We start from the raw sequence: 24,167 nt of genomic DNA on the forward strand, positions 1-24,167 counted from the left end.
GCCTTGATCAGTGGGTCGGGGATCCGGCATTGCTGTGGTGTAGATCGCAGACATGGCTCGGATCCCAGGTTGCTGTGGCTGTGGCGTAGGCTGGCAGCTGCAGCTCTGATTTGACCCCTGGCCTGGGAACCTCCATATGCCATGGATGCAGCCCTAAAAAGCAAAAATAAAATAAAATAAACACAAACACACGTGCACTGATCATTCCTGGGCCACCTTGAGAAAGTGCTTCTGCCCATCCTGGGCATTCATGACCTTCTCTCCTCACCAGACTCACTTTTTGACCAAGGAGTCACAGACACCACCTATGCAACATGTAGGTAGGATCAGTTTTTATACCAGGGCTCCTTACAATGCAAAAATACTGTTAAAGTAACAGGGATACAGGGTAATATATAAAAAAGAAAAAGTGATTGACTGACAGTTCCAATCAGTGGAGAAAAGCCCAAGAACTGTTTTTTCCCCTTCCCTTTCTTTCAACTGTAAGCCCATCACAGACATTCCCAGCCAACCTTCCATATGACCCGTCCCAGAGTCACCCTAACCTTTAATAGAAGAAACACCAGAGAAGAGGGAAGCCAACTCATTACACACTTCCCAGTTATCTTCTAACTATAGCTAGTGTGCCCTTATCCTGCCCACCTGCCTGTTCATGTAAGAATTTTCCCTCTATCAACCTGATCCTATTAGAGCAAGTGCCAGAACAGCAAGGAGATGAACTGGGAGGGACAGGGGTTGGGAGATGGTCCAGTAGGAGGATATGCTTTGTGGTCTCATTCTAAGTTATTCTGGGACCTCAGCAGTAGAAAAGGGGAGTAAGCCAGGATCCAACAAGGCTGTGGCTCAGCTTAACACCCAGCAGATGAGTCCCCAGTATCCAGGAGCAGAATTAACTCCAGTCCCTCTGGATATAAGAGCAGTCCAGTCTTGCAAGTAGGGAGGGAGAGGGTACAGAAGTGCTGCTCATGATCAGACATGAGGTGCCACCTCTCCCAAGTTGAAGAGACTTCAGCCACCAAGCAGGGGAAAAAGGCCACAGGCTGAGAGTCAGGGCCAAGCAGGGTATCAGGGCCCCAGCCAAGCTACCTAAGGTTTATTACAAGCCCTCCACCCCCAGCAGGGAAACAAGAAAGCAGAAGGAAGGCTGCAGCTCAGGGGCTGGCCTAGTAGGGACAGGCACGTGGAGGATTGATGGTGGACAGCCCAGGTTGGAGGTGTCCGTCACTGCAGCTGGGCTGGGCTGGGAAAGGCAGGCAAACATACAGGAGGCAAATCACAAAAGCACACACACAGGAGTTCCTTCGCAGTGCAGCAGGTTAAGGATCCGGTGTTATCACTGCAGCAGCTTGGGTCTCTGCTGTGGCATGGGTTCGATCTCTGGCCCAGGAACTTCCACATGGCATGGGTGTGTCAAAAAAAAACCAAACAATAACAAACAAACACACAAAAGGAAAGAAGCCTCAATGGTGAAAACAAGTTTTTGGAGAAAAATAGAGGCTCAGGGCCCCATAAAATAAAAGCAAAGACGGAAACCAGTGGCTTGGGATTCATCTAAAATGTGAAAATGCAGACACCTTTGGAGCACAGAGAAGGCCTGCGTGTCACCGTGACTTTAATGGCAATAATAAGCCCGTGGTTTCCAGTCCTGGGCTTCACTCACCCACACAGAGAGATAATATATTTTTCCTCTATGACAAGAAAATTGAATCTGTCTTTCAGTCTAACTGATCCTAGGTATAAGTGAAAAATAAGCCTGTGTTCTATCACCTTCAATCTTTCTCCTCGCTTGAGATAGGCCCTATTATTTTCCTTTATTTTTTCGAGCGTGAGAGAAGTGTTAATGGATGAGATATCAGTCATTCACCCCTGAGATTTGGGAGAGCCTGGATTTTGTGTCTCAGCCACAGCATGAAAGTTCAGTTGTCTCTGAGGATGGATATGCTGGAAGGGGAGGGGGTGAGAAGAGAGAAGAAATAACCCCCACAGATTCTGGGTCTACAGCTGATGCTCAGAAAGGCTCTAGAAAAACTCGTGTTTGGCACTTACCGACGTTATTCTTATGTGCTTCTTTTTCTTTTCTTTTTAGGGCCGCACCTGCGGCATATGGAGGTTCCCAGGCTAGGGGTTGAATGGGAGCTGCAGCTGCCAGCCTACAGCACAGCCACAGCAATGCAGGATCCAAGTCGCCTCTGGGACCTACACCACAGCTCACAGCAACGCTGGGTCCTTAACCCAGAGCAAGGCCAGCGATGGAACCCGAGTACTCATGGATGCCAGTCACTTTCATTACTGCTGAGCCACAACAGAAATCCCTTACTTCTTTAAACTGCATCAAAGAGTAGTAGGTAGTAGCCAATCTATTAATTAGGGCTCAGAGAAGCTAACCAACCTCTGGGCAGTGAAGGGCGGTCATGTGCTAACCTCCCTCATTCAGTAGCCTTCAGCTCACCAGACCGTAGGGCAGTGCGTGGTCAGACCTTCAGATACTCCAGAGTCCTGCCAGGTTCTCAGCCTGGGGTAATAGGGCCTGATTTGAGTGTTTCATAAACACAAAAGGAGGATTTGGTCAACTACCACCTTGAATGCTTCCTGAGCCCCATGGGGACGTGGCGTTTCATGCCATCACCAGGAGAAAGCCAATGCTTTGCAAGCTCTTTTTGTTAGCAGCGCTCTGGTCCATACAGTGCCTGGTATCCTACTACCCAGGGTCTAAATAAGGTCAGGCCCCTGATGCCCTGCTCTGGCTCATGCCAAGAGCTCAAAATGGGAGAAAACTCCTTGAGAACCCTCCCCAGTTCCGGGTCTGAATTTTTAGGGGGCTTAGAAAGAAGAACAACACAGGCTTCTTCAAGAGCAATGCCCAATGGAGTTCCCATCGTGGCTCAGTGGTTAACGAATCCAACTAGGAACCATGAGGTTGCGGGTTCGGTCCCTGGCCTTGCTCAGTGGGTTAAGTATCCAGCATTGCTGTGAGCTGTGGTGTGGGTCACAGACGTGGCTTGGATCCCGAGTTGCTACGATTCTGGCGAAGGCTGATGACTACAGCTCTGATTAGACCCCTAGCCTGTATGCCACGGGTGCGCCCCCTCCCCCCCCAAAAAAAAAAGCAATGCCCAATGCAGAACCAGGGCAGGTCCCCGAGAGGCGCCAGCCCCTGCAAGGGAGGCAGGCTCCCCCACCAGCATCCCTAGTTGGCTGCTGTATCTGAGTTCATGTAACAAGCCAGACCTCTCTGTTTTCCAGGCCAGCTAAACAAGGACGTGACCTACGAGCATTTCTACTCCTTCCTGAACTGTCTCCAGGTGAGCTCACGCTGACTTGTTCCAAGGCCACGTTCCCCTCAACCCACACCATGCCTCCGTAATCACGGTGTTTTCCTTCTCTCAGGTCAGCCCCTGCCATGGATGGATGTCCTCCAACCAGACACTGAGGACTCTCACTTCAGAGGTAGGACTGTTTCGGGCCCTTTGATACCAAATTTGATCTTTCTTTCCCTGTACTTGCTGTGGAGTTTGCACTGGGGATGGGATTTTGGCAGGGCCATGGCCTCCAAGCTGGTGAATAGAAAAATCAAACTCCCACATGCTCGAGGACCCAGGAGAATGTGGGTGCCCTGTCTCCCTCCTCCTGCCTCGCTCGTGGTCTGTCGTTCCTACTATGTCTCTTGGTCACTGTCTCAGAGTGTGTCTGACTCTTGTATGCATACATGTACACACACACACACCTTTGAAAGCTGGTCCTAAGCATATTAGTCGAGGCAGAGAAGTGAGCCAGGTCAGGCTGTACACATGACAAGTCCTCCCCAAGGTAAGGGAGGCCCAGGTGCCCAGGGCCTTGCTCTCTTCCCTGCACCCACCATTCCTGCATTTCTTTCACAGATGGTAAATAATATCGTTGTTAAGGAACTATTGCATTTTTTTTACAAGACAAATATATTTCAATTTTTTAAAAAAACTTAGAGAATGTAAAAAAACAAAAAAAAACCCACCAAAAATCACTCAAAATCTCACCACCCAAAATTAATATGTATTTACATCTTTCCCATATTACTTTCATAGGTAGTTACTTGGGGTTTTTTTTTTGCCTACGTAGTATTAAATACATATATTGTTTTATGCCTTCTAGTGTTCATAAATACTCCTCTACATGATAATTTTGTAACTATTTTAGAATATAAAGTATATGAATGTACCATGATTTATTTTGTCCTTTGGTGCTGGCCATATGGGTTGTTTCCAATTTTCCACTGTGATAAATAGCGTTGTGATGTACCTTTGTATATACAAAGATGGATGTCTTTGTGTCTACATCTGTTTCCTTAAGACAAATTCCTAGAACATTATTGGGTCAAGGAGTACGCCATATATAAGGATTTGATCCATATCGCCAGATAACTCTCTGGAAAGGTTAAACAAATTGACATTCTCAATCACATACCCCATGGCAATACTCTTTATTATCATGATTGTTCATCTTTTCTTTGCCAATCCCATGGGGAGAAAGTGGCATCTGATTACTTTAATTTGCACCGATTCGGTTCCTAATGAACATGAACAGTTTTGTAAGTTCATTGGCGATTGTGCAGAAGCGGAACTTGACGTGCAGAGCAGCCCTGCTCTGCTGAAGACTTGCAGTGGGAGTGGGGACTATTGATCTCTTTGTTCTGCCTGAATTGTCTCCCTCACGCCTGTGTATGAGTTTCCTGAAATTCTCCATTTCCTTTGTATTTAGAGAGCAGAACAACTCTCCAATACGCTGAAAAGAATTGCAACCAGCCAGAAATTTGCAAACTTCAATCTTTTCTACATGGATTTTGACTTCCGAGAAAGTAAGTTTTGCTTGGTTTAGGTATTGACACAAGACAAAAGCAGTGGCTACTGTTCAGAGCCTGCTTGGGTGTTTATTTTCAAGCCAGCAGGCAGGAAATTGGGCAGGGTGGCTTCTACCCATTCTGACACATTAATAGCTCTGAGTATTGAAGAAAGATAAAATGTGAGACTTTTTCTTGAAAGGTGGAAGCTCAGCATCAGCTTCTTTTTTTTTTTTTTGTCTTTTTGTCTTTTTGCTATTTCTTGGGCCGCTCCCACGGCATATGGAGGTTCCCAGGCTAGGGGTCGAATGGGAGCTATAGCCGCCAGTCTACACCAGAGCCACAGCAATGCTGGATCCAAGCCATGTCTGCAACCTACACCACAGCTCACGGCAACGCTGGATCATTAACCCACTGAGCAAGGGCAGGGATCGAACCCGCAACCTCATGGTTCCTAGTCGGATTCATTAACCACTGCGCCACAACGGGAACTCCTAGCATCAGCTTCTTATTTCATCATTATTTTAGAATCCCTGAAGCAATAGAGCCATGACCAGTTGGAAACAACTTTGAGCTGGGAGCTAAGAGGTCAAAGGAATGATTTCATTTATTCCTTTTTTTTTTTTTTGTCTTTTTGTGTTGCGATTTCTAGGGCCACTTCTGCAGCATATGGAGGTTCCCAGGCTAGGGGTCTAATCGGAGCTGTAGCCACTGGCCTGTACCACAGCCACAGCAACTCAGGATCCGAGCCTTGTGTGCATCCTACACCACGGCTCACGGCAACGCTGGATCCTTAACCCACTGAGCAAGCACAGGGATCAAACCCGAAACCTCATGGTTCCTAGTCGGATTTGTTGACCACTGAGCCACGACAGGAACTCCTAATTTCACGTATTCTTGACAATTAAACAATGGATGGGCTAGAGATGAGTGTGACAGGGGTGAGGGATAAGGCAGTGCCTTTCCAGGGGGCACTGGATTACCTAAGGACTCAAAACAACACAGATTCCCATTCCCCACACGTGATGAGTTTCAAAGCGAGGGACTTGAGATGCCTGTGGCAAAGTGGACAACCGCTATCCCAGCTTTCTGGAAAGAACATTACTGCCTTTTTTCTAGCATCCTGTCCAAACATTAGAGTCACTGATGAGTGGCCACAGAAAGCAGGTGTGATGACTGGATTTATCCTTTTCATCTTGACTCTGAAAAATTATTGTCTATTGACTTGAATCCTTCCGGTCCCATTTTCCTTGCTCAGCAATTGTTATACGGGAGAAGGGCCTCTGTTGATTGACTGCCAGCTGAGATGATGCTAATGAAAAGCTTCACGATGTATGCAGAGGGATGATTTCTCACACGGAGTTTATCATCTCCCCTCCACCAGCTCCCCCAGCCCAGGCATCTGGGATGGAGCAGATGGCCATCATGAATTATCAAATATTACATTAGCCGACACGTTTTGCATTGTAGACTCTAATACTTCAGTTCTGAACATCTTTTCAACAAGACTGATCTCCCTTAACTAGATTTCCTGCCTCGGTGATACATGTTTCTCTCATGGGGAGAGACATTTTGATAAATAACCTCTCATTAAAATGCAGAGTTAAAGCCTCATTAATGAATTCCTGGTGTAAACAAATGCACCACCAAGCAATCTTTGATCATCACCAACCTTGAATGTAGATAAAGTTATTAAAAATATAATAATGCCTAACATTCACATGAGACTTTTTCATTTTCCACAGTAATCTCTAGCTCTGTTATTTATTATTTTGGGGACTGTTGGCAATTCCCTGAACATTTCTCAACTCTGCTTTCCAGCCTTGGAAATGGAGATATCACATCTACATATCAGGTCTTTGGGATGATTACATGAAGTCATATGTAATCTTCCCAAATGCCATGCCTGGCACATAACCAGCACTCAGGAAAGAGCACCAGTTCCCTCCCACCCTTGCTTCTAGACACCTGGTTCAATAAGCTGCATCCATACACCTGGGGGCTAGTTATAAACACAGAGCCCCAGGCCCCACTCCTAATTAGGACCTTTTTAATCAGAACTTGCATCTGTGCATAATCCACAGATGATCCATATGCAAATTAAAATTTAATGGGTGTGAGTTCCCATTGTGGCTCAGTGGTAACAAATCTGACTAGAATCCATGAGCACATGGGTTCAATTCCTGGCCTCGCTCAGTGGGTTAAGGGTCTGGCATTGCCGTGAGCTGTGGTGTAGGTCGCAGGCACAGCTGGGATCCCCAGTTGCTGTGGCTGTGGCGTAGGCCAGCAGCTACAGCTCCAGTTCAACCCCTAGTCTGGGAACTTCCATATGCCATGGGTGCAGTCCTAAAAAGCAAAAAAAAAAAAAAAAAGGTAATGGGTGGGCCTCCTATAATGCTCCAAGATAAGAACTTATGTCACTTGGTCATCAGATTTTTTATTAAGCCCTACTGTGTGCTGTGTAGGTGCTAGGAGTACGGGTGTTAACAAAACAGAACAGTCCTTCTCTCCATGGAAGGTATAGAAAGAAGAGCTTTCTCCTTGATCCCATACTGGCTGGCACTCCATAGGCTTGGGAGCAGAGGTTCCTCAGCATGTTCTTGTCCTCAGAGCAGCAATAAATGCAGCCAAAAAGCCAAAAATTCAGTTTAACTGAACACTCTGCATCAACATAGCCGTGGGTCTCCTTCCTGAGAAACCCCTATGTATTTCTCCTTTTTCGGCAATTGTTATCAACAGTTCAAGGAATTTCCTGAGATTTTGTAATTTCTTGACATTTATTAAAAGTGCATGCGAAGGGCGTTTCCATCATGGCTCAGTGGAAACAAATCCAACTCATATCCACGAGCACGCAGGTTAGACCCCTGGGCTCGCCCATTGGACCAGGGATCTGGCGTTGCTATGAGCTGTGGTATAGGTCTCAGATGCAGCTCGGATCCCGTGTTGCTGTGGCTGTGGTGTAGGCGGGCGGCTATAGCTCCCTAGGCTGGAAACTTCCATATGCCTTGTGTTCCGCCCTAAAAAGCAAAAAAAAAAAAAAAAAATTACATATGAAGATCCAGTTTGGGTACAGGGCCTTCTTTGTCTTCTCCATATGAAGTTAGTCTCCATTAGAGAGACACAGTGGGAGCGAGAGTGGAGGAAGAGGAATGACACCCTGGGACACCTTCAGAAACATGTGATAGAGCATCATGCATTTAATGGCTCCATGCCACCATGACCACTTCTGTAAGGGCTGGAATTCTTACCTAGTTTTCAGAACTGTGGTGAGGTCTTGACTTAGCAACCAAGACAGTGTTAGACAACCGCAAAGGGAATGCCTGCCTTGAGGTGATAGTATTCTCCAGAGAAGGCAGAGGGCGCATCCGCTCCCAGATGCATCTCCTTGGGTAACCTTGCACATCTGCGCTGCTCATCATCCTGGAAAACTGGCCTGCCTCCATCCAAACGTGCCTCCATGCATCCAAAACGCCCAGAATTTACAACCAGATAGAGCTGTATTCCATTCCCATCTCAAACCCAGAATAACTGTGTAACCCCAAGCAAATGAAATAACCATCCAGGTTTTGTTTCCTTTTGTGTAAAGTGGCAGGATCCAAAGCGTGGGGTTTCTGTAAGGATTGAGATGATGTTTTCGTGCAGTAAGGACTCCAGTACCTGTTCGTTGGTCAGGTTCTCCCACTGCCATCAATGTATGAAAAGCACCTACTACATTCTTCCAGGGCTTAGGATAGGTGGATAATACATGTTTCTTCTTTCTCAGTGTCTAACCTCCCATCGCCATTTGTGCCTGCGGGTCATGTTGAGTTCTTCACAGGAAGCTATGGTAGAAATGCATCTCCTGGAGTTCCCGTTGTGGCTCAGCGGTTAACAAACCCGACTAGCATCCATGAGGACATGGGTTCGATCCCTGGCCTTGCTCAGTGGGTTAAGGGTCCGGCGTTCCTGTGGACTGTGGTGTAGGTTGAAGACGCAGCTCAGATCCTGTGTTGCTGTGGCTGTGGCACATGCCAGCAGCTGCAGCTGCAATTCGACGCCTAACCTGGGAACCTCCATGTGCCACAGGTGCAGCCATAAAAAGGGGGAAAAAAAACCCTTATAGAATCACTTATGACATCTGCAGTCTCTCTAGTCACATGAAAATGTCTATTCTCAGTTCTGTACTGTATTTGAGCTGACTGTTGCATCACAAATAGCATTTTTCATGAGAAATTTATAATTTTACACCCTGTGACAGAGCAAATGACAGCTGAGGGTCCCTGTCCCCTGAGGGTAGACACGACGAGACCTAGCTGTTCTCCACTCTGAGAGTCTCAGTCCAGCACCAAAAGATGATTGCTCACCTCAGAGGCTCATTTTTGTCTTTTGCTGATTCATCCTCCAACTGGATATGAGCTAAACAGAGGCAGCATTTTTTTCCCCCCTTCAAGAGATGCCAGCTTGAGCAGGTGATGTCCTTTTTCTTCATCTCTACCATACCTCCCAAACACAGGAAGGAAAATGCCACTTGGCTGACAAGGCCGTTTTTTCATGGACCCTTTAAATACACCACCAGCTGCCCTCAGCTTCCAAGACAACTCAATGGGAGTAAACCTGGTACTTATTTCCTCCCCATGTATATGTGTGGAAAAATGACCAGTGACTTCACAGGGCTGGCCAGAATTCAGATTTCTCTGTCTCTCTCTCTCTTTTTTTGTTTTTGTTTTTCTGTTTTTTGTTTTTTGTCTGTTTGTTGCTTTTTAGGGCCAAACCTGTGGCATATGGAGGTTCCCAGGCTAGGGGCTGAATCAGAGCTACAGCTGCCAGGGTAGACACGATGAGACCTACACCACAGCCACAGAAAACAGGATCCGAGTCACATCTGCGACCTACACCACAGCTCACGGCAATGCCGGATCCTTAACCCACTGAGCGAGACCAGGGATTGAACCCAAAAACCTCATGGTTCCTAGTCAGATTCATTTCCGCTGTGCCACGATGGGAACTTGCAGATTTCTCTTTTTTAATTATCTGCTAAGGCTGCTGTTCATATTCTACGGATCTTCTCCAGTGATTTCTATTGTATCTCTGAAAACTGGTCCAGTTTCTTTGACTTTACAAATAAAACACATTATGGGAATTACCATTGTAGTCAGTGGGTTAAGAACCCAACTAGTATCCTTGAGGATGCAGGTTCAATCCCTGGCCTCGCTCAGTGGGTTAAGGATCCAGCATTTCCACGAGCTGGGTCGTGTAGGTGGCAGATGCAGCTCGAATCTGGCATTACTGTGGCTGTGGCATAGGCCAGCAACTGCAGCTGCAATTTGACCCCTAGCCTGGGAACGTGCATATGCCACAGGTGCAGCCCTAAAAAGAAAAGGGGAAAAAATAAAAATTACATTTTGCACTAAATCTCAAGAGATCGTTCGTGATCATCCAAGAACATTAATTCAAGTGTTGCAAAAACCAAATAGGAATTCATTTACATATTTTTAATTACCGTCCCAGATAGAACAGAAACTAACCAACTTGCAGCGCTTCCCCTGCTTGGACTTCCCACTCTAAAATCAATCAGGAAGAACTAGAGACCATTATCCAATATTGCCTTTATTCTAAGAAAGCAAAATTTCATCCTGAAATAAACTAAAGAGGGTCACTCTGTCTAGCAGTGGTCATCAGACAGGTAAACCTTTAGACTCTTGCCTTTAAACTCTTCCTGTAAGTGTTGTAGTACTGATGTCTGCAGATATTCAGTGACTGGTAACCCTCGCAGACACAATAATCATGTGAGAAAATGACATTTTCCCCTGCGAATAGACTGATTGCAGCCTTGATAACCTCTGACATTTCTTTTAATACTTATTGGATTATTTTATATGACAAGCCAGTACTTCTAAAGTCTAGACGCCTCTGCCAAGTCCTCCTAACGTGGGGGAGAGAGGGGGCAGGAACATATTTCCGGGCAGGGAAGAATATGGTATCCTTGACAAGGTTTAGATGGCCAATCAGAAACAGGGACCTCTCACTGGCCCCGCCTCCCCCCCCCGACTTGCCGTTGCTCCCTGGCAAAACTTGACAAGTCAATATCCCTTTTCCTTATGCTTTCCTTCCTTGGTTTTCTTTTATTTATTTATTTGTTTGTTTGTTTGTTTGTTTAATCTTTTTAGGGCCGCACCCTCCGCACACACGCACACGGAGGTTCCCAGGCTAGGGGTCGAATCAGAGCTGTAGCTGCCAGGCCGTACTTCACAGCCACAGCAACAAGCATGCTTACTCAGTTTTCTTTTCATAATCTCTACATCATGGGATTGCTCAAGCCTCCAAAGGGAGCTGTTGAAGGTATGGCTACCCCTTCTCATTTTGAAAAATAAGTCATTAATTCTGATGATTGAATTATGCCCATGCAAGTTCGGTGAAGTAAAATATCTCTAAGGGCCATAGTTTTTAGTTTGATAGTTAGAAATGCATGTAATTTTTTTTGCGGCATTTTTAGTACTATTATTTATTGTCTTAGTGGTTAACTGATTTTCCCCATTTTTAAAGTTTTATTGAAGCATAGTTGATTTAAAATTTGAAGCTTTTAGCATCAACAGTCTAAAGTCTTTTTCCTGGAGGCTGAGAATCTCATCACTTAGCTGGTTTTTTCTAGGGTTTTTCCTTTCTCCCTCCTCTGAGTTATGGTTCTCTGTCTTTTCATTTTTATAGGTTTTTGGTGTGGTGACCTTTTTACAGATAATAGAGTTGTAGCCTCTCTTACTTCTGGTGGCTGCCCCCCTTGTGGCTGAAATCGGTATGGGGGCTTTCTGTAGGCTTCCTGATGGGAGGGGCTGATGCCTGCCCACTGGTAGGTGGAGCTGATTCTAATCCCTCTGGTGGGTGGGGCTTAGTCTCTGGGTGGGAATAGAGGCAGCTGTGTGCCTGAGGGGTCTTTAGGTGGCCTGTTTGCTGAGGGGTGGGGCTGTGATCCCACCTGGGTTGTTGTTTGTCCTGGGGCTTCTCAGTGCTGACGGGTGGGGCCAGATTTTCCCAAAATGGCCACCTCCAGAGAAAGGCATGCTGCTGAATAGTCCCGAGAGCTTTGCTTTCAATGTCTTTCCCTCTCAACAAGCCACATTCACCCCTGTTTTCCCAGGATGTCCTCCAAGAACTGCAGTCAGGTTTGACCCAGATTCCCATGGAGACTTTGCTTTGCCCTGGGACCCAGTGCATGTGAACATCTGTGTGCGCCTTTTAAGAATGGGGTCTCCGTTTCCCCCAGTCTCGTGGAGCTCCTGTGCACAAGCCCCACTGGCCTTCAATGCTAGATGCTCCAGGGGCTCTTTCTCCCAGTGCCAGATCCCCACACGTGAGAGTTTGATGTGGGGCTGAGAACTCTCACTCCGGTAGGTGAGTCTCTGTGAACCAGTTAGTTTCCAGTCTGTGGGGCTTCACACCAGGGAGGTATGGGGTTGTTTATATCGAGTATTCCCCCCCCCCCTTGATGTGGCCTCCTCTTTTTCTTCTGGAGTAGGATATCTTTTTGAAGGTTTCTGGTCCATTTGGTTGAAGATTGCTCAGTCTTTAGTTGCGAATTTTGTTGTTTTAGAAGAGAAGTTGAGCTTCAGTCCTTTTATTCTGCAATCTTAATCCCATTTCCTGCATGTAAAATTTAAATCAAAATGGAAACAGCCTAGGCTTGCTTTAAGCCTAGTTAAGACTAACTTTGAATTCCATTAGAGGAAAGTGGCGTAAGGAAGTCTGGTCTTTTTCTTACAGGGCTCCTAGAAGACATTTCTCTCCAGGAATGCTGTCTTGGTGTACACCGTGTTTCCTTTACAGGCTCAAATCTTTCCACTGCAGATTTCCCAGCTGTCTAGCTGGGAATGTCCTTTCAACCAGCAAAGGCACATGTATAGATTCAGTTTGTCACTCAGCCTTCTCTGCAAATGTGGGGAGTCAAAGTGCCACAAGGCACTGTGTCCTGCTGGATCAGGGGATTCGTGAGTGGTCCAGGTCAGGCCTGTGGCTTGCTGTCTATCTCTTTAATACAATCCTGTGTCTTACTCATCCAACTCTTTGCTTTTCATCAGGCCTTCTGAGGTCTTGACAGGGCTGGTTTCTCATTGTCTTTTGATTAGGGTTGGAATTTCTTATCATCTGGTTGAGATTTTCCTTCATTCTTTCTTTTCTTCCCCCTTTTTTTTTCTTTTTTGGCTGCCCCACCACATATGGAGTTCCCCAGGCCAGGGATCAGATCCAAGCCACAGTTGTAACCTGCGCCACAGCTGCCACAATGCCAGATCCTTTAACCCACTGAGCCTGGCCAGGGATCAAACCTGCATCCCGGTGCTGCAGAGACAGTACCAATCCTATTCACCACAGCAGGGACGCCGTCTTTCCCATTTAGCATAAGGTAAAACCAAACTAAAGGGAGAAGCAGGAGAAAGGATTGAAAAGTTCATTGATCCCTTGGGTGTAGTAAAGGAGACACGTAGAATGGAAGCAAGGTCACCTCTGAAGCCACAGGGGACTTGGAGGCTGACATCTTACCTGGGCTGAACCTTTCTGCATCATTGTTGATTTTGTATTAGAAGCCCTGGGGGACTGCCAGGGAGAGATGAGACAAATAGTACAAAAGAACAAGAAGCATGGAGGGGGCTCAGTGGGGAGTGACATTGACTATATTTGAGAAACTCTTCCAAATGCCTGGTGCTCCATCAAGGGTATTGGTTGGATGTTCAGATTGGAAGTGGCTCAGATAGAGAATCAACATAAAGTTAGAAAATAAAAAAGCAGGACCCAAAAAGGAGCAAAGTGGTTCATCCTCTCCTGGCCAAGGGGGAGAGGAACAGCCTGGACCAAGCATGGGGGAGTGCCCGGCAGGTCAGTCAAGATCAGCAGGGCTGGGCTAGAGCAGCATGACACACCCAGGAGGACAGTCTCAGACTCACGGATGCTTTGGAGTGTCAGGTCCAGAAGAAAAGGTGAAATATCCAGAAGTGAACCGGAAGCAGAAAATCTGATTCCAAGTTCATGCCTAAAAAAACTGAACGGCCAGGCAAATTGAAGCTAGAACCAGGCATGCTTCCCCAAGGCTCTTCCTTTTACAGGGTACCTATGGTCCAGGACAGGAAACTGTTGTGGTCTGCAAGCTGGTTCCACAGAACAAATAAGCTTTCATAGGGTTCGTGTGGTTTTAGCATCATTCCAACTCTGAGCTTCCTATCAGACGGGCAGCTACGTGCCATTCCCTCCGAGAGATACACCTTTTACCAGCCTAAAGTAGTCTCTCCCTTGGGACTCCATCTGGAGGACACAGTGGACAATGTCCTCAGTTTGAGTTTCCCAAGAAAGGCAAAGGCTGCCTTCCCATAGCTGCTGCTTTTAGCAACCTCCGCTGAAATCCAGGCACAAAATATGAGAGTGGTTTGGGGCTGGGCATTCTGCCAGGGAAAAAGCCAACAGGGACTGGTGATCCACTGGAGGCTTCCAGACCACCAGCAGGAACTGTGTTCTGTGCTCTGCGAAGGGCAGCAGTATTTGCAGCCCTTCTGGGGACAGAGATGAGATAGTGAGTGTGGACAGCTCATTACAAAAGCAGCAGAGCATTGATTCAGCTCTGGGAAAGATCAGCTTCTCTTGTCCAGTCAAAGTCCTTAATAGAATTTCCATTGCTTCCCTTGGGGCAAAAGGAGAAAGAGACAAAGAGGGCACAGACCCCTGCCCTTGCATGTTTTGCAGGGAGAAGGGTCAGAGGACTGTCAGCTGTGCCAGCTCCCCTCCCTGGACATGGGGAGGCCAAGGGCATGGGCTGTACGGGGAGGGGAGGTTTCAGATTTTTCTCTCTGGAGGCTCTCTAAGGATTTGAAATTTCCTTGAGGAATTCTTACTGACTGTATGACATTCCAGTGTGGAGTTCATTGTGCCTTTGCCTTGGAGCAAGTGACATTCCTGGTCTCTCACCACTGTTGAAGGACACTTTTACTGCTGCTCATCATTTGGGGCTCATAACATTTTCACCGTAGCCAGACTCACTCTAAATGTGATGTTGAGATCATTATATGTCATTCTGTTTCTGACGAACTGTGTGAATTTTAATGATGATTGCTTGATATATGCAGGCAGGGTCTGGAAATGGCAGCCCAGGAAAGGAGATGATAAAATATTGAATATCCACCACCCTCCCGACTCCTGAAATTCTGTGCTTCTGGCCCCTGAGAAATGAGATGGACTGAAATCAGTGTGCCATATTTGAGAGAGCTTACCCTTCCCCCCACCCCACCCCCCTCACTCTAGAAACCCCATTCATCCAACACGCTCACACGTTTTTCTTCCTGAGTTAGAGGAGAAAAAAGACGACACCATGGAAAGATGATTTCTGTCCAGAAAGCCCCCGGCCCGAGATAATGACTAGGAGGCAGCATGGCTGGGTGAGCACCAGCCAGGGAGGGCATGCTCCAGCCTTTGTTGTTGGGTGTTGACTGTTACTTACGGAAGCATGTCTCTAACCCTCTGTGTGTGTGTGTATGTGTGTGTCCCACAGTCATGGAGGAGTGGCGAAAGAGAGGCGGGCAGCCCTGGCAGCTCATCGAACCTGTCGATGGATTCCACCCCAATGAGGTAAGTGCAGTCAGATGGTGGTCACTGAAGGCTACCTGTTCCATTATTTTTTTAATACATTTATGCACCCGTGCATTCATTTTCCTGTGTTATTCCAGAAAGAATTGGAGGTGATATCCTCACATGTGTCAAATAGAAGGTAAATAAATGTAAATTTAGTTGATAAAAAATACAAATGCAAGAATGAAATGAAAATCAGAGTAAAAAGAAAACAGGGTAGAAATGATACCTGGATTCTTGGCTTAATGTCTATAATTTGTAAACTGACCTGGGAAGTCCCAAGAAACTGCCTGCAAGGGCCCACAAAATCAGCTCCATGCTTTCTAAGGGGCTGAAGCAGAGAAGGGCATAAGTCCTGGCTTTCAGAGGATAAAGAAATAAATCAAGTACCCCCCCCCAAAAAAAAACCAAAAATCAGAAGGATTCCTGAAGTGAGCCCTGTGAGAAATTTCTCCTATGGATTCTTCTAGAAAAGAAGGAGAACTGTATGAGAGGAGAAGAGTGTCCTGAGCAACATCCTGCAGTAAGAGCTGTTTCTTATCTGGGATTCGAGGGACAATTCTGGAAAGCTCTACCCTGGCCTTCTCACTGAGCAAGAGGACCTGGAGGGTGGGTCCCTGGCCACTCCTGCCCTCACCCTGTGCATTATCCTGGCTGTAGCCAGGGAAGGGCCATTTTTATCTGTTCTGTGTACTGGGCTTGCTCATATTTCCTAATATAAAAAAATAGAAAAAGCAGTCGGGGTAGGTCTGCCGATTCTAACATTCTGAAAGCAGGCCCCCTGCCGGCGGGATGGGCACTTACCACAGGCAGTGCTCTGCAGCCATGGTCTTTCTGACGCAGCCTTTGTGGCCTTGACAAGGGTCCAGGCACTCCTAGTAGCCTTGACCTCCACGGTCAGCCAGGCCACGGTCATCCCCTCAGAAGCCTGAAGGGAACGGTAGCCCTCCCTCCCCTGAGCTCTAGGTCCGGTGAATACCCATGAGTAGGGCTACAGATGGTCTCAAAAAGGAAAAGAGAGTGCCACTCCAGTGTCAGATGGACAGTCAGCAGAGTCCCACAGATGCTGGGTGAATTATAAAGTGAATATAAAATGCTCATCTTACTGTTTTAAATAGCAACCACCCAAAAAGTCTAAGTCATGCACCTCAGAATATCTGACGCTCCTGAGTGTCCCTTGGATGTGTTGATCCACGAGAATTATCAGCTAGAAGCTGGTTGATATTAGAGTCTGCCCTCCCCCAGTGATGTCTTTGGTTTTAGAACAGTTAATGTGGAGACCTTCTTTCTGGCAAGAATTAGGTAGTTCTTTTCTTGTCATTCTTTGTACATCACAGATTTTTACCCTTCTGATTCTGTGGAGAATGAGGGGTAAGAGGAGATGGTCAGAGGGGGAGAAAATAGGAACAAATTAAAAAGAAGGTCAAAGACAGCTTTGTTTTATCCCTTAGGACATTTTTGTCTGATCTATCAAAGGACTATTCTGTCCCTGATTCTTAAAATAGTATTAGGGTTTGCAGTTGCACTGTGGTTTAAGAATCCAGCCTCAGTAGCAACTCAGTTCACTGCAGAGCCATGGGTTCGATCCCCAGGCCTGGCGCAGTGGGTTAAAGGATCCAGTGTTGTCACAGCAGCAGTATAGGTCACAGCTGCAGCTCACATTCAGTCTGTGGCCTGGGAATTTCCTCATGCCATGGATGTGGCCATAAAAAATAATATTAGGGTTCAAGGTTTGCAAATTGTGGCTCTATCTTGTACTCAAATGGCTTCACCAATAACTGATTGTTGAGAAGAGTCAAAAGCTGAAAATCGGGAGTTCCTGTCGTTGCGAAACAGAAACGAATCCGACTAGGAACCATGAGGTTGCGGGTTTGATCCCTGGCCTCACTCAGTGGGTTAAGGATCCGATATTGCTATGAGCTGTGGTGCAGGTTGCAGATGTGGCATTGCTGTGGCTCTGGCACAGGCTGGCAGTTTTAGCTCTGATTTGACCCCTAGCCTGGGAACCTCCATATACCATGGGTGTGGCCCTAAAAAGACAAAGAGACCCCCCCCCCAAAAAAAGCTGAAAATCAGTATGTGCCATAATCTTACATTATTCCTGAGAGATCTGATTACGAGGTAGGAGTGGGTGATGGAGTGGGCAGCAGTGGTGAAGCCTCATCCAAAGTGGGTGACAATGGATAGCTATGCCTAAAGCCTGCCTAATTATCACATATATTGATCTGAACCATCTAGATGGAAAACTGCCACTCAAGAAGGTTTATTGAGTGCCCACCCCATATCTCACACAGTGAGAACTCATGAGTGAATAAGAAACTGCCCCTGCTATTTAAGGAGATTATAGGATAGAGTGGGAGAAAGACAAGTAAACAGATGATTAAATATGAAGTGGTCAATGCCTCCAGCCATGCAGGCAGAGGTGCTATGGGAGCATGATGGGGGCTAGCATGGGAGAGAGGGGGATAGATGATTCTGTTGCCCACTGAGGTCAAGAACACCTTGAGGAAGAGTTTGGCACATGTTGGATTTAAAAGCCTATACGGTGTCCGAATGGGGATGTTCTTGCAGCAGATGATATGCACACTTAAAGCTCAGGAAGGGATCTGAGCTGGAGATACGGATGTGAGCACCCTCAGGACGGAGTTGTGACTTGAACCCTTAAAGAGGAGCCCCTGTAGTCTCCCCTCCAGATGGCCTGCCCTACAGCAGAAGAAGTGTTAATGGATCCTTCTAGATCGTGGGACAGCTATGAGAGTCCACATCTTTTTCATCTCGAAAGAGCCAGATGAGCAAGGCTGGGTCTCAGGACTTCATCCTTATGGCACAGACATAAAACCAACCAAAAGAATAGTCTCAGACCTTTCTCAGGTACCCCCTCACCCTTTCCTGTACATACTGGCCTTTCACCAGCTTGGGGGTGGAAGGAGCAGGCTTTATTTTAAGGGCCTATTTCTTTCTAAAACCCTGCTAGAAAAGTGGGGGGGGGGGCAGGGGGGAGTGTGTAACCACTATTGATTCAATTGCTCCAGTTTTCTTAGGGAGACAAGTTTAATTAAGTATCAACATGGGTTGTGTTGAACACTTCAAATTTATGATTGATAGATATTAATTTTTGAGCCAGATTATATTCACCATCTAAACTCTTCGCCTATAGTTTAATGGAAAATAAATAAGCGTAGAAAAATTCCTGATACACTGACAACTGCTTTACTTTTCAATCTCATTCCAAGATGTAGAGCCAGAATTTTAAGAAATATCTTCAGAGCTCCCTTTGTGGCTTGGTGGTTAACAAACTCAACTAGGGTCCATGAGGTTGCAGGTTTGATCCCTGGCCTCGCTCAGTGGATTAAGGATCTGACGTTGCCATGAGCTCTGGTGTAGGTCGCAGACACAGCTCAGTTCTGGTGTTGTTGCCGCTGTGGTGTAGGCTGGCAGCTACAACTCCAACTTGACCCCTACCCTGAGAACCTCTATATGCCGCAAGTATAGCCCTAAAAAGAAAAAAAAAGAGAGAGAGAGAGAGAGAAAGAAATATCTTCTTCAGTGGAGTTGCCGTCGTGGCACAGCAGAAACAAATCTGACTAGGATCCATGAGGTTGTGGGTTTGATCCCTGGCTTTGCTCAGTGGGTTAAGGATCCGGCATTGCAGTGAGCTGTGGTGCAGGTTGCAGAAATGGATTAGCATTGCTGTGGCTGTGGTGTAGACCAGCAGCTGCAGCTTCAATTTGACTCCTGGCCTGGGAACCTCTATATGCCATGGGTGCAGCCCCCCCCCCCAAAAAAAGGAATATCTTCTTCAATATAAAGGGGGGCGGACATGGTAGAGGAGTGTCATGCCAGACTTGCTGATTGGCTAGATTTGGTGGGTAGGAAAGAAATGACTCACAGGATTGGACAACTGGGTGAAGAGAGGTGAAAAATATCAAGTCAAGGAACTCAGAAGAAGGCAAAGACTTGAACATTCTGAATTTGAGGTGCCTGCACAGTAGAATCTAGCCCCTAGCTCAAATTTATGGGTTCTTATCTCAGGAGAGGGGTCTGGCCTAGAAAACAGGTTTGGAAATCACCAACTTCTGGTTGAGAGCTGGAAACACTGGCGGTGATGAGATAGGGATAAAATTATGAAGAAAAATAAAGATCAAAGAGAATTTAAGATTGAGAAGGTGGGAGTTCCCATTGTGGCTCAGCAGGTTAAGAACCCGACACAGTGTCTGTGAGGATGCAGATTCGATCCCTGGCCTCTTTCAGTGGGTTAAGGATCCAGCGTTGCCACAAGCTGCAGCCAAGTTGGATCTGGTGTTGCCATGGCTGTGGCATATGCTGGCAACTGCAGCTCCAATTCAACCTCTAGCCTGGGAACTTCTATATGCCACAGGTATGGCCCATAAAAAAAAAAAGGAAAAGATTGAGAAGGTGATTTGGTTGTTACATACCAAATTACTTGAAAACAGCACTCATTTTTTTATCTCACAGTTGCTGGGGGCCAGGGTCCAGGCACAGATTAGCCAGGCCTTCTGCTCCACTCTCTCTCCCAAGTGGCCATGAAGGTGTCTTCAAGAGCGGAGTCTCCTTGAAGGTTGACTTGGATCTCCCCTCAAGCTCCCATGTTTGTTGGCAGAATTTAGTTCCTTGAGGCCCATTAAAGTGAAGGTCTCAGCCTCTAGCCAGTTGTGGCTCAGAAGCCACATTGGCTTCTTGCCACGTGGACCCCTCCAAATGGCAGTTTGCTTCAACAATGAATACAAGTCAAAATGGCCACAGAGAAAGTATACATGCACACACACACACTCACACTGCAGAAAGGCTCAGTGTTAACCGTGACCGTTATAATTAGGATGACTTTGATTCTGTTTTTCTTTTTGCTTAATTGTCTTTTAAATTGTTTCTCAAATAGGTATTGCTTTAATAGTTTTCATTGTGGATAGGGAGGCGCAGAAGATATTTGTGTTCAGGAAACAGCTAGCTCACTTGGAGTATGCAGATGGCTGGGCCTTGCTCTGTGCAGAGCATCATGGGAGTTACCAGAGGAGGTTGGTTGTAAGAAGCCCACAGTAGGTGCCCAGTAAATGTTTCTCAGACAAATGAATGATTATAGTGAGTCATTTTATCATATCTCTAGTGATAACAATGCCACTCTCGTTTTAGATCCAAATTATTAGCATCGCACACCCATACATATTTTAATCTTCATTAGAGTGACAGCCAACTAATTGCTTTCAAACCATGGTTCCCACATGCTCACATCTGAGCTCTTTCATTTTAACGTTCCTCTTCTTATCCTCACCCCCATCTCCTCCCTTATGAATTCAAACTGGGAAGTAAATGATCATAAAGGCCTTTGGTCCCACATGATTGTTAGGAAGCCGGCTGGGGTGTATCAAGGTAAAAGGCAAAAAACAAAAAAGAAGAAGCAGTGATTTTCCACAGCCCTGGCAGCAGCCTACTTTGTGGAGGAATATCAGGGAAAACAACCTAAAACCAGTCCTCTGTTTTTGAAAACAGATTGCTTAGTGTGTGAGAGACGATCAGAGTCTTCCTGGAATCTTTCAGGTTTAACAGTCAGTATGAGTGGGGGTGGGGGCGGTATATGAGGTACGGGTTGTGAATGGTGGTGGCAGATGGGGTGTGTGTATGTGGTGGGGGCGGGTGGGGTGTGTGTGTTTCAGACACAACGTGGATATGATCGAGATTACATTGGTGGATGGATGGAATTTGGGGTCCACCAGAAGGCTCAGGAACATATTAAAGTTCCTGGGGATATTTAATGTTTTGACTCAGCCAGTTCTAGTTTTTTCTAACAACTACTAAAATCCTACACACAATTGAGGCCCAAATAGGTCTTTAGATCATTCACTCATTTTGTAGATGAGCCAATTTCAGCCCAAAGAGTGGAAGAGGCCTGCCCACCATCTCACAGGGAGCTTACTGGAATGATGAACAGGATGTACTTTTGAAGACATGTCCATGTGCTTCTGAATAAAGTCAGGGATGTCCCTGAGCATCTGCCCTGAGCAGTGTGTTCCCCCCTGAGGCCTGCAGCAATCGCATTTCTCTTGTCTTCAGCCTTAACCTCCTACCCCCCCGCCCCCATGCCCTGCAGTTCCATAGCCATCTGGGACCTGAAGGCCTGCCCAGGCCCCATTTGCTAAATGAGGGCATTATCTGTAGAGACAGACTCCTCATCAAAAGCATGTTCATGACAAGCTGGAGGAGGGAAGAACCAAAAATGGATCCTGCTGACATCGTGAATAGCAGCAGGCTATACAACCATGCAAGCAGAGAGTGGCCATTAGGCTGGGAGAGCCAGGGACCAGCCTGTTTGAATTCAGCCAGTGATTCCTCTCCCTGGCACTGCAGGCACACTCCGCACTCACAGCCTCCATCAGGATGCCAGCCCTACCAGGTGTCGGGATCAGCCCCGTCCCCCTGACACCCGTGATTCCCCACCGCGCCCTTCTCCTCCACAGCCTGTATGCTTCCACGTGTGCGTGTCCTCCCCCACGCGCACTGCCTCCCTCGTGAGCATCTGGTGAATTCCTCCTTGAAAATTCAGCTCAGCCATCACACTCTACAGAGAGGACCTAGCCTTGCCCCCCACCTGGCAGAGTTGCCACTTTTCCCCCTTCCAGCTGTGTGCATCCCTCTCCCAGCCTCCCTCTGGGTTTGGGAGTGTTACTCAGTATGTCTGGGTCTCTCACTAGACTGAGAGTTCCTTGAAGGCAGGATTCATCCCTTTCATCTCCAAAACCCAAGCCTTAGGCTGGCAGTAAATGTTAGCTCTCCACAGGTAAGTGAAGGAATGGCTTTCTGAGAAAGTGTATTTGTTGTCTGTTACTAAACAACAAATTACCACAGATTTAGCAGCTTAAAAGACTCCATACAGGAGTTCCCTTCGTGGCTCAGTGGTTAACGAACCCGACGAGGATTCATGAGGATATGGGTTCGATCCTTGGCCTTGCTCAGTGGGTGAAAGATCCAGCGTTGCTGTGAGCTGTGGTGTAGGTCGCAGACATGGTTTGGATCCCACATTGCTGTGTCCGAGGCGTAGGCCAGCAGCTGCAGCTCTGACTTGACCCCTAGCCTGGAAACTTCCATATGCTGTAGGTGTGGCCCTAAAAAGCAAAAAATAATAATACATACTGTTGTCTCACTGTTCCTCACTGTTCCTGTGGGTCAGGAGTGCTGGTACAGTGTAATTGGGTTCTCTGCTTAGGGTCTCACAGGGTAAAATCTACTTTCTCATCTGGAGACTCATCTGGGGAAGAATTGATTTCAGACTCACTTGGGCTGTTGGCAGAATTTATGTCCTAGTGGTTGTAGGACTGAAGATGAGCTTCTTACTGGATGTCAGCTGGAGGCCCCTCTCAGTTCCCTGCCATGCGGGCTTCTCAACGTGGCTTTTTCTTTCATCAACCCAGCAATGAGTCTCCAGAGTGAGTCTGCTAGAAACGCAGTCTCAGACAATGCAGCATAATTAGCAAAGTGACATCCTTTCACCTTTACTATGTTCTGTTGGTTAGAACCAAGTGACAGTTTCCCCCCACAAGGGAAGCGGATCATAGAAAGCTCCAAAGGAAAGAATCTTGGGTCTGTCCACCATACAAAGCAGAGAGTCAATCTTGTGGGCAACTTCTTTACTTTCTTATAATTTCCCTTTTACTCCCTTGCAGGTGGCTTTACAGCTGTTGGCAGATGGCTTCTGGAAGAAGGCGCAGCTCCAGTGGCCCCAGGTTCTGGGAAAGGAGAATCCATTCAACCACCAGATCGAGCAGGTGTTCGGAGACCAAGGGGGGCACTGAGTCCCCAAGGACACATGTTCCTGGGTAACTCAGGGGGACAGAAATATGGGTCAGCTCATTTAACAGACCGTTATGGGGCTGTTGTGTCACAAACTCACAGGACCCTCCTCTTAGTAGCATCTTTGCAAAGTGCATTTCTCTCATTTAAGAGCTTATCTAAATGACAGTGTGATTCTGCGTGATTCTGGGGTCAGTGACCCTCTAACCCTCAAATAACCTTTAATAAAGTACTTTGAGTGCCATTCCAAGCAAGAGAGTATCTGTGCCCGGAAATGGCTTGTTGTTGTAAAAACAAATAAGAAAGCTAGTGATGGGCTTGGTGTGCTGGGGAAGTGATCTCCCCTGTGAGCAACTTTTTTTTTTTTCTTTTTAGGGCACCTGTGGCATATGGAAGTTCCCAGCTGCACTTGCCAGCCACAGCCACAGCAATACCAGATCTGAGCTGCATCTGTGACCTACCCCACAGCTCATGGATCCTTAACCCACTGAGTGAAGGTAGGGATTGAACCTGTATCCTCATGGACCCTAGTCTGGGTCATGACCTGCTGAGCCACAACAGGGAACTCCCTGTGGTCAACTTCTTAATGATGGCTCTTCCTAGGGCTGCAGGCTGGCTGCCAAAGACTCTCAGAACACAAAAATACAAACGCAAAACTACAAACACAAAATTAGGAACAGACTTGAATATTTATTTAGAATGAAAAAATAAATCACAACGAATTATAAGTTTTTGAAGTTGACAATACACGGAGTTCCTGTTGTGGCTCAGTGGCTGTAGGATCCAGAAGGTTTTGGGTTCGATCCTTGTCCTTGCTCAGGGGTTAAGGATCCCGCATTGCTGTGGCTGTGGTGTAGGCCAGCAGCTGAAGCTCCAATCCAACCCCTAGCTTGAGAACCTCCATATGCCCTGGGTGTGGCCCTAACAAGACAAAAGACAGGGAAAAAAAATTTTGGAGTTCCCGTCGTGGTGCAGTGGA

At 46.7% G+C, this 24,167-nt stretch overlaps 1 protein-coding gene across 6 annotated transcripts in view; it reads left to right on the forward strand.

Moving 5' to 3' along the window:
- Window positions 1-23,438, forward strand: part of AOAH (acyloxyacyl hydrolase) — a 180,790-nt gene extending 157,352 nt beyond the window's left edge. For all 6 annotated transcript variants that reach the window (XM_047763046.1, XM_047763049.1, XM_047763047.1 and 3 more), the window contains 5 exons: window positions 3,244-3,302; window positions 3,388-3,447; window positions 4,732-4,828; window positions 15,312-15,388; window positions 23,062-23,438. In XM_047763046.1, coding sequence (XP_047619002.1) covers window positions 3,244-3,302; window positions 3,388-3,447; window positions 4,732-4,828; window positions 15,312-15,388; window positions 23,062-23,190 — 422 coding nt within the window. In that variant the 3' untranslated portion in view covers window positions 23,191-23,438. The remainder of the gene's footprint in view (window positions 1-3,243; window positions 3,303-3,387; window positions 3,448-4,731; window positions 4,829-15,311; window positions 15,389-23,061) is intronic.
- Window positions 23,439-24,167: the final 729 nt, after the last annotated feature.

The sequence above is a fragment of the Phacochoerus africanus genome, chromosome 16 (assembly GCF_016906955.1).
Source record: "Phacochoerus africanus isolate WHEZ1 chromosome 16, ROS_Pafr_v1, whole genome shotgun sequence".
In the NCBI taxonomy this organism is placed as follows: Eukaryota; Metazoa; Chordata; class Mammalia; order Artiodactyla; family Suidae; genus Phacochoerus; species Phacochoerus africanus.